The following is a 10,842-nucleotide window of genomic DNA, read 5'->3' on the forward strand; positions in this document are numbered from 1 at the left end:
GGGTACAAACATGGTGCCAAAGTGGTGAGTCTGAGGAAATTTCCAACCTCAGTCACTCACCACACCCAGGGCCAGCCCGCCCCTCGATTCCTGGGCAGCTGCATAGAGGTGGCTCACCAGCCCAGTGGACACTTCTCTGCTGGTGCGTTTCCTCTTGGAGGCCCTTGGTAGACTTTGCCGCTGGCTGATCACCGGAGGCCATTTCAGTTTGTCCGGGAAATGTGAATAATGAGCAAAAGCAAAAGTGGAAAGATGGCATCTTGATGGGTGCCTCCCAGGAAGCTGCAGGGCCTCTCGGAGAAATGCTCCAACCCGGCCAGCTGCTTTGAGCACCGCAGATCAAGGAGGACGGCATGGGGCGGACTACGTCAAGCCCCCAACTCCACCAAGAGTCTTGAGAGACCCAGACCTTGGAATGGTGACCTTTCCTGAGCTCTGCTTCCCTCACACAGCCCACTCAAAGGTTCTCCCCGGGTTAAAGGAGACTCAAGGTTTCCACTTCCAGAAATAGAGATGGTCGCAACTTTTTCTTTTTATTGAAGATTGGCACCTGAGCTAACAACTGTTGCCAATCTTCTCTTTTTTTCTTTCTGCTTTTTCTCCCCTAATCCCCACAGTACATCGTTGCATATTTTAGTTGTGGGTCCTTCTAGTTGTGGTATGTGGGACGTTGTCGCAGCATGACCCGATGAGCTGTGCTGTGTCCACGCCCAGGATCTGAACTGGTGAAACCCTGGGCCGCCGAAGCAGAAAAGTGTGAAGTTTAGTACTCAGCCATGGGGCCGACCCCTGGTTGGCAACATTTAAGTGGCAGTTTCTTTATTGGCAATAAAATCCTCTTGTAGCTATTATTATCATTGAGTTAGTCACTCCCTCCTCTGGGCTCTCAAAAAATGTCACTTATGCCTCTACGTCTGTGCTGTGCACAGTGTGCTGTGATTTACGAATATTCCATTGTCTACCGCTCCTCCCCATCAGCAGTCCCTGGACTTGGAAGTCTAAGGGCATGGGCAGTGACACATCCATCTTTACATGCACAACCCAGTCTGGCACGTGGTAGATGCCCAGGTGTGTTTGTCACATTGAATTCCATGATGGAAAAACAAATGGACACTTCTCCAAATTTTGTTTATGAAGTCATTACATGCCATATGTATTAATTAGCTCTTGTTTTTAGCAAACACCTCCCCCCAGCCCCCAACTCAGTGACTTAAAACAGTAAACGTGGGCCTCTTGCTCCTGTGACATGTGGCTGCCATGTGGCTGGGACCCTGGCCCTGTTCTCTGTGTCTTCTCGCTTGCTCACCAGGGCCTGGCTGAAGGAGTCACGGTCTGGGACGGGCCCTCCTGTGGCTGCACAGGGATAGCCAGGGGCTCAGCGTGACTCCACTTAATTCTCCACTTGGATGAGGCAGATGTCACTTCTGCTCAGTGTCTATAGGCAGAGCCACCTGTGGATCGGGTGGCGCTGTCCCGTCTGCAGGACACACTGCAAGCCACAGGGCAAGGACCGGCATGTGTGATCACACAGGGGAAGGAGTGAAAATTCGTGAACAATAAGACAATCTATCACACCACAGTATGACAAAGCGGGCAGGCTTCTTTTATTGTGGTAAGAATACTTAACATGGGGTCTACCCTCTTAACAGATGTTTAAGTGTATAATACAGCATTGTTACCTATAGGCACAGTGTTGTACAGCAGATATTTAGAACTCATTCATCTTGTATAACTGAAATTTCATGCGCACTGATAAATGGATAAAAAAAATGTGGTATATACCTAGAATGGATTATTATACAGGCTTAAAAAGAAGGAAATCCTGCAATATGCAACAACATGGATGAATCTGGAGGCCATCATGCTAAGTGAAATAAGTCAATCAGAGTAGGACAAATACTGCATGATTCCACTTACAAGAGGTACCTAAAATAGTCAGACTCATAGTTGTGAAGAATAGAATGGTGGTTGCCAGAAGCTGGGGGAGGAGGAAATCCAGAGCTGCTAATCAGACAGTTTCTTTTTTAAAACCCTCTAGTTAGAGCGTTGATTCATTTTCCAAGTTATAGGTTTTTTTAAAAACAATATTTAGACTTCATTATCATCAAAACGAAAGTGAATGCATTCATTAGGATAATGCAAATGTCTGAAGGTGAAGTAGCAACCTCCCCTCCCCCACGCCTATCCCAACACACACCACTTCTCTCTGAAACCTTCTGCAGCCACCAGGCAAGAAAGTAAAACCATGGTAACTTCCAGCTCCTGAGTTACCAGGTTCCAGAAGCCCATTGTTTCTCACTTGCATCAGATCAGAAATGCACTAGGAAACATTCCTAACATTCTTGATGTTCTTAACTTGGCTCCACTGTGAGGAGAGGCAAGTCTTGGCTTACTTAAGTGACCAACTCCCCTCCTTTACAAACGAGGTTGGAAAACCGTGATTAGCTACGTTTAGAAGTTCCCACTGGCCCAATGGGACCTTTTGAGCATCAATAAGGACATCTGCAAAGCACAGAAGCATTCAAATCTGATGAAATCCATGACATCATGATGACACAGAAAAAGGTTTTTGGCAGCATGTCTGAGAGAACAAAGGCAGAGTTGAGAGGATAGTCGTGGCGTGTGTGCTGTGATCCAAATGGTATTATACAGATACTACATTACCATAAGCTAGTAAACCCGTAGGTCACAGACCTCCAGCTCCCTGATCAACAGCTATTTCTGTTGAGTTGGTAGTTTCTGAAAAAGATGACGTGCTTCAAAATTTTAAGCTCAAAACCAGAATTGTCATGTGACTGATACAGCATTTCAGGCTTGGCATAAGAGCAACTCTTCAAATGATACTTTACCACATTTGCAAACTGCAGTTTTCAGCTTTAATTGTATTTGTACCAAAAAAAATATTGAATTCTCTGCCTATATTAAAAAATGAGGTGCTGGAAGGTAGTTTGCTTCAACCCATCTACAGTGTTCTTCATCTAGGCCCACCCAACCTGGTAACTTGCACCCTGAGATCATAGGCCAGACGGGTGATTTCCAAGGCAGGGGTCTCTGTCACATCTCAGACCCCTTCTCTGCCCCAAGGACACAGCCCAGTGCCCCCACCCATTGTTTTCCCTCTCCTGGGCCCAACGAACCTGCTTGTTGCACAGTTTCCTTCACGTTCTCCCCAACTCTACCCCGCTAGACATCCACAAACTGGGTTTGGGAGAAGGACAATCCTACAGGCAAGAGTTATGTGGCAAAGGCTGTGGGGAAACAGATGGGTCAAGGGCAGCAGGGAGGCAGGCAAAGGCAACAGGAAACAGATGCACACAACACACACACACACACACACACACACACACACACACACACGCATGGTCCGATCTGAGACGTGAGGCCTCTACTGGTGCTGGTGCATCCGTCCTGGCCTCTCCTCTGAGTTGATTCTGGAAGCATAGTGGTCTCACACGTCCTCCTGTGTTCTTGCTAAGGCTCTTTCACTCCTGATGGAGGAACTCACTAGTCCCCACACTTTCCCATAATCACTACCTCCAGCCCACACCGTTCCCTGGAAAGACTAAACCAGGGCTTTTAGTTGTTCATCTCATTGTAGCTCATGCATATTTAATAAACAAAAATTGTTACAAATTTTTATATAGAGGGATGTGGCCTGAGAACCATGTGAAAAATGGGGCACGATATTTAGTAAACTTCAAATGTAGGGGGTGTGTTTGTTATAGATAAAACGTAACATGGCGAACATGTGTCATGCGTGTACAGAGAAGGGGATCACGGACCCAACCAAAGCTCCAGAAAGTTATCGCAGTTCCCAAGCTCTCTATGTCCTGGTGGAGACTTCAAAGTCAAACACGGGTGGGAGATTTATTTTCTGGCTGAATGAGCGAACCCATCACCTTCATCTTCATCCAGCCTCAGCTGTGCTCATGTCTCCCTCCTCCTTACACTTGGCCCTGACCCCACTCACTCTCATTCCGTTCACCGGTGCCTGGCTGCGCTCCTCCCCACCTCCAGCTGGGTCCTTGATTACAAGAGATTGATGGAATCAGAGAGCGAATGAAGACATGGAGGAGGCTGGAAAAAGAGCATCAGCACAAGGCGATGAGGCATTTCCAGGAACTGAGATGAGTTTGCTGGAGAGTTAACGTCTCTACCCACAGTTGTTCTGGAATATTCCCTGAGCACACATTGGCTATGCAAGGAGTGACAAAAGTCTGTCTTGGTACACACAGCCCTGAGGTTCTTGGGCAGTTGCTTTAGAGACTTACAGGCCTCTATTCCTCAGCAAACCCCGAGGTGTACTATCAAATATAGATTGTTATCTCCCTTTGAAAATAAGCAAACTGCTGCTCACTTACAAACCAGCTGAGACTTCCTGCTCCCCAGTGGAAGGAGTATATGTTGAACTCACTCGGTCTGCTGTCTCCCCATAGAAAACTGGGCATTGTTTGCAGAGATGTTTGGCAATGTGCTTTCGGAAGAACATGGAGAGATACCTTCTGAACTTCTCACCAACGAAGGCGTAGATGATGGGGTTGATGCAGCAGTGCGTCATCCCAAGCGTCTCCGTCACCTGCATGGCTTGGTCCAGCCGACTGGTGGTCTCACAGTTACTCAAGCCAAAGATTTCCTGGAAGGAGCTCAGGAGAAGGACGATGTTGTAGGGAGCCCAGAAAAGAAAGTACACTATCATGATCACGAAAATGAGCCTCACGGCCTTGTGCTTCTTCTTTTCATTGCGACACCGAAGCAGGGTTTTCAGGATTCCTGAGTAGCAGATGATCATGACCAGCAGTGGCAGCCCCAGGCCCAAGATGCTCCTCATTATTGTATGGAAATTCCTCCATTGTGGTGGAAAATAAGGGCCGCAGGAGTAAACAGACTCTTTCTCAGATTCCAAGAAGTCTTCTTTTTGGGATTTGGTAAAGATGATTCCCAGGAGAGAGGCAAACACAGCCACCACCCAAGTGACCCCACTTGTCATCACCCCAAAGGTGACAGTTCTGGCTTTTAAAGCAAACACAGCATGGACAATAGCCAGGTACCTATCGATTGTCAAGAGGATGATGAAGAAGTTTCCGCCAAAATAGCCAATGTGATACAGCCCTGTGAATAACTTACACATCTCATCCCCCAAGACCCACCCATTCGTAACGTAATGAGCCCACACTGGTAAAGTAACAAGAAAAAGCAGATCAGAGATGGCCAGATTGAGCAGGTAGATGTCAGTCATGCTCTTCAACTTTTTGCAGTTTATCAGGATGAGGACAACCAGCATGTTGCCCACAAAACCAAAGATGAACACCAACGAGTAGAGCGGGGGCAAGAGACCAGCTGCAATTTGTTTCACATCTGTTTTTCTGCAGGGCTCACTGTAATCATAATCATAACTAGTGGTGGGGTCTTCATCCTTCCCCTTGATATTCGTTGTAAGCAGAGAATGAGATGTGGACAGCATGTTGTGGCCGAACTGGGGAAATCTGTTGTTGCCATCCATTTTTCTCTGTCCTGTAAACGGAGAGCAAAATGATGACACACAACATAACTGCCACAATCCCTGATCTTTCAAAACTTCTTGCTCCACTTTAGCAACGTCCCAGGCTTTGATCTTTCCTTTGCAGCCGTCTCTTTGAAAGCATGTGTGCTAGTTCATCACTTCCCCTTATTCCTTGTTGCAGGAGCCAGTTGTCTCCCCAACAGCCATTTCCCAACGCCTTTGGCCTTCCTGGTGAGCCCGATTCTCACCATAAAGCTAAACGTGCTGGAGGCTTGCTTTCTCTACCTCCTCTGCAGGTGGAACACAACCCTGTGACCCACTCCTGGACAGTACTATACAAAGAGACTCTGGTAGGGGGCTTCTGGGAACGCTCTTCTCTGGTAGGAGAGATGCAAGGGAAATCCCAGTCTGGTCCTTCCGCTTTTGTAGCTTGTCTTATGAGGGCTTGGTGCTTGGGACCGTGAATGAAAGATCCAGAGAACTGGAGCAAAACTAAGCAGAGTCTCAATGTCGAGTCCCAGGCCCACCCTTGAACTGCCCATCTTCTGATTTCTTTTTATTTGAGAAAAATGAGCTCCTGTTCTTAAGCCATTATGGGTTGCATTTTTCTGTTACTTGCATCCAAAGCATTATAACTGATACCTTCTCAGCTTTCTGCCTCCATGATCCTACCCAAACTTCTCTTGCCAAGGTTGCAGTAGCAACCCAAGTTTTAAATGCCCTGGCTTCGTTTCAGTTGCATCCTCATGGAGCATTTGACCCTTCTGCTAACTTCTTCCATTTAAAACTTTTCTGGCTTCCGGGAGGTTAGCTCCTGCCTCACCACTTCTTATTACTTTTCTTCATTGGTGTCTCCTCCCCATGCCCACTCTGTAAGAGGCCTCAGACACCTCCCTTGGCTCCCACCTCTTTATCTCTTCTTACCTCTTTATTCTTGCTCCAAAGTACTTCCTGAATCGTGTTGTCTGACTCAGGATTCTAATTCCTCCCAACGCTAATGCTTCCCAAAGTTCTGTCTTCCAGCCCACCTTCCAACTCCTACTCCTCAGAGTTGAATTTTCCATTGCCTACTGCACAGCTCCCCATGGATTTGTTTGTGTAACCAACATTTACTGAGCACCTACCATGAGCCATACTCTGTTTAGGCACTGGAGCAGTGAGCAAAGTGGGTAACATACAAGTACCTTAAATTCAACCCACCCCAAACTGAACACTTCTGGAAAGCTTCTTCAGCTTGTGCATTCCTTATCTTGGCTATTGTTATTTACGCCATTAGCTAAGAAGCAGGATTTGGTACTCTCCTGGGTCCCCTCCTCTTCAGAAGATTAGAAGCCAGGCCTTTTGAGGCAAACAGAACTGGATCAAATCCTGCCTGCCCCTTATAAGTTGCATAATTTGGGGCTAAGTACTTCTTCAGCTATCAGTTTCTTCATGTGTAAAATGTTAACTAAGCCGAGTTGCTGGGTGGATTAACGGGGACAAGGACTTGGCACAGCACCTGGTGCAGAGAAACACTCTGTATTATTATTATGACATCATGAATCTACTTCAGCAACCCCTCTCAGATCCCTCCCCTCTGCGCCTCGTTCTACTGCCACTCTCTTGCCTTAGACACTTCTTGCTTCTGGCTTTGCTGTGGGCTTTCATTTGCTCATGACTTTTTCCTAGCCATGCTCCCTTCAATCTGTCTTCTCTAAAACTGAAATTAAGTCACGCACTTCTCAGCTTAAAATCAACAGGTGCCCCATGATTTGTATGTGGTGGGACCTCAAGGTAATAGCCAGACTACTCATCATGCTTTTTCTGAGCTCACTTCTCAGCTCAATCTCTGATTGCTTCCCAAATCCCAGATCCTGTGTTCCAGCCACAGCCATCTTCTTTCCATTTCCCCCAAACTCACCATTTCCTTCATGCTTCAATGGTTTTGTATATGCTTGCCCCCCGTCTAAAACAACTGCTGAGCTCCTATTCATCCTTCAATATCCCCTGCTCAAATTCCCCTACTCTGTGAAGCCTAACCTGCCTCCTCTATCAAATCACCCTTATCATCTCAAAAAACTATGTATACCTCTAAATAAGCACTTATCATATTTTCTACACACTGTGAGCTTCTTGAGGTTAAGGATCAGATTATTTCTCTATCTCCAGCTCTTATGATAGCATCTGGCTAAAGGAGGAATCATTAAGCATTTATTGAAAGAATGCACAAAACTCTTTCTAATAAGTATGACACCTAACATCAATAGTCTTGATTTTCAAGATTACTCATTTTTTTCTGGCAATGACTGTAAATTCGTTTTATCTACCTACAACCTTATTCTTCAATTTCTCTTGTGACCGATACACTTCACAGATCATGCATTTCACGTCACTGAGCCATGCTCTTGGAATCTGCAGCGACTAAATAAGTCCTCTGATCAAGATTGGAAAAAAACGTAGCCACCTAAAGAATCACAACTCTGATCAATAACTGAGTGCTCCTTCAGCTCCAAGTGCTGGGCTAAATCCTTTGCATACATTAACTAATTTAATCCTTACAACTATTTTGTGAGATAAGTATCTATACATTTTACAAGTGAAAATTCAAGCATGGGTAGATTAAATGACTTTCCCGAACTCACAAAGCAAATAATGGCTGAGCTGGAACTTCAACCCTGGGTTGTTCAATTTCAAAGGCCCTCGGGGGCTCCCATCTGTGGGCTCTGAGAGTAGAGATGAATGCAGAACACGTAGCAGAATTCCTAGGTATTCTTCCATGCCTCAAACAGAACTTCTTTGGTATTACCCTTAAAATCCACACACTCACTCATACAAGCATGCCCCACCCATGCATGCACAAGCTTGTGTGCGTGCGCACACGCACACACACACACACACACACATTTCTACCAGAAAATAAGCTCCACGAGGACAGAAATCTTTATTTGGCAATGAGGTATCTTGGTGCCCCAGAACCCACCCTAGCACATGGAGGCTACTAAATAAGTATCCATTGAATAAGTGACTAACAGAGAACTAGCAGGCTGTAAGCTGCTGAGAATCAAAATGCTCCACTGTGGACTAGATGCCCAGGTAATCCAGAGGGAGACCTTATAAAATCGAACACTGTATATTGGAGATCTTTGCACACTGCCCCTTAACTGCAGCAAACCCCCTGGGCTGTTCTGCAATTACCTAGGGGGCTCAGTCTCCTCGTCTGTACGGGACAGTGTGGACGGAATCAGTGGTTCTCAGATGCTGTATCACACAGGAAGTTTGTCAGTTAGAGATATACAGCCCAGACCCTCACTTCTGGTGATTCAGATTGGGGGTGAGGGCAGGGTGCATTGCCCCGACCACTTCCACCTCTACGCTGGTTGTTTACCTGCCCTGGCCTCTCAAATGCCAGCCACCATCTCCTTTTTAGTACTCCTCTCCTGTCACTCCAGCACACCTAGCTCCTACCACGCTTAGCAAGTGCTAAGACACTTAGCAAGGTGGCTGAAATGCACTGGTCTAGGTGTCACTTTCAAGTGTCAGGGCACATCATCCAGAATCAATTAAAAGCTGCCTCTCAGAAAAATTCCTCACTTCAGCCTCTGTGGACCTCCTCATTTGAGGCAAGAGGCACATTTTGATTCAGGGCCTTGACTATCACATATGGACTAGAGGGGGAAAAATTCGACATAGAAAGTTCTAGCTCTTTAAAGCCCTTGGGGCCTAGGAGGGGCACAGTGAGAGGAACACTAGCTGAGCACCTGATTGTCCTTACTTTCTTAGGTTGCCCTCTTTTAGCACAATCTCTCCTATCATCTGAGCCTGAGGGGTGGTCTCCCCCTGCTCTGCTCTCCCTTACTGTCACCAGGGTCTCTCTAATATTCCTGGAGCAGACACCACCCTCCACTTCTTTTTCCCATCTTGATCATCCCCCAAGTTCCTGGGCTGGGCAGACCCTCAGGATGTTCCTAGTCCCTGCATCTCCACTGTTGAGATGCTTTGAGCCTATAAAAAAAAGCCATAAAGTAATGGAAAAAGCATCCATAACTCACCAATGGATGGCTTCTTCCAAGTGGCACTGGTGTGTCAGGCTTCTCAGCAGCTGAACAAACAGATCTGAAGGTAGAAACTTGGTGTGCAGAAGTAGGAAATAAAGTTTCCTGCAGAAAGAGAAGGCGGAGATACAAGGGCAAGTAATGGTAAAGATTTGAAAAAAAAAAACAACCCAAAAACAAATGCTATAGTTCTTCTTTTCCAGCCAGGATCGTTGTACACTAGGTTAAGGTCTCCAGAGTAGGATTAATTTTGAAATCTTGCTTATGCAAGCTTGAGCGTGAGTCAGACACACCCTGTACATCTGCTCCTGTGCCTACCGACTCTGGGCTTCTTTATCTTGTGGGTCTCTATATCTGGAAATCTTCCTCTCTCTTCTGCCAGTGATAATTTGCATGAAATGAACACAACAGAACTTCATTTCCCCGAGGATAAATGCTAACTGGGGCTGTTGACAGTGGAGGAAATATAATGAGGTTTTCTGTGACCATATGCACTGGTTTCAGTGGCATCAGCAATTTGGGATCTAGTTAGAAATTTTATTTAGCTAGAGCTTTTTAATGAAAAGGGAATGGTAAATGGTCGCTTGTGTCAGAGATGTCCTTAGCAAGAAGGGCCTCAGTTATTATAGGTCTCACTCCTCAGAAGGAGGCTTTGTTTAAACCACTATTGAGATTTTTGGAAGATGGTGGAGTAGGAAGCACCAGGAATCTCTCTCCCCACCTAGACAACAACAGCAGAACCTGTCTGATCTGAGTGTTTTGGAAGTCTGGAGTCTGCTGAAGGCTTGAATCTTTCAGGGAAAGGCTTGGATGATCAATGGCAGTTAACTCAGTCAATTTCAGCTCTTAGCACCACAGCAGCTACTCATCCCCTGGCCCCTTGGCAGGCTGCCTTGCTCACGTTCCTGGAGCAGTTGGCACACAACTTGCAGGAGCCAGGCTGGGTGAAATTTGGACCTTGTCTTCCAAATACAAGGGATCTGTGCTCTGATTTCTGATTCTGCTTCTGATCTCAGAGATGCAGACAAAGAGGCAGGCAGTCACTTTTGTTGTATTTCCCCTCATTGTTGCAAGGCTCTCCCCCTCTGGCTGAAATGACTTTCAGGGGATTTAAAGAGCCACCACTTTTTATTTCTCTCCCCTTCATTTTCCTCTTTTGGGAACCAGACATTCTAAAGCAACTGTATTTCCAGGGAAAATTAGAAAGTGACCACACACACCCAGGGAAAGGCACATGCTCAAAAAAGACCTGAGAAGACCTTAAGTTCACAGTCAGGCTGATCCTTGGCACAGAGACAGTCCACAACAACT

At 46.2% G+C, this 10,842-nt stretch overlaps 1 protein-coding gene across 3 annotated transcripts; it reads right to left on the reverse strand.

Moving 5' to 3' along the window:
* Positions 1-1,580: 1,580 nt before the first annotated feature.
* LOC106838386 (C-C chemokine receptor type 2) lies at positions 1,581-9,948 on the reverse strand. 3 transcript variants are annotated; one of them, XM_070492715.1, is made up of 4 exons: positions 9,850-9,948; positions 9,529-9,636; positions 6,701-6,998; positions 1,581-5,511 (listed from the first exon to the last, which is right to left on the reverse strand). In XM_070492715.1, the coding sequence occupies exon 4, from the start codon at positions 5,498-5,500 to the stop codon at positions 4,358-4,360; it is 1,143 nt and encodes a 380-aa protein (XP_070348816.1). In that variant the 5' UTR covers positions 5,501-5,511; positions 6,701-6,998; positions 9,529-9,636; positions 9,850-9,948; the 3' UTR covers positions 1,581-4,357. The 3 variants fall into 3 exon arrangements, with proteins under 3 accessions (XP_070348816.1, XP_070348815.1, XP_044610649.2); XM_070492714.1 differs by lacking the exon at positions 6,701-6,998 and having other exon boundaries at positions 9,850-9,890; XM_044754714.2 differs by lacking the exons at positions 6,701-6,998; positions 9,850-9,948 and having other exon boundaries at positions 9,529-9,843.
* Positions 9,949-10,842: the final 894 nt, after the last annotated feature.

Source organism: Equus asinus, chromosome 21 (genome assembly GCF_041296235.1).
Source record: "Equus asinus isolate D_3611 breed Donkey chromosome 21, EquAss-T2T_v2, whole genome shotgun sequence".
Classification (NCBI taxonomy): domain Eukaryota; kingdom Metazoa; phylum Chordata; class Mammalia; order Perissodactyla; family Equidae; genus Equus; species Equus asinus.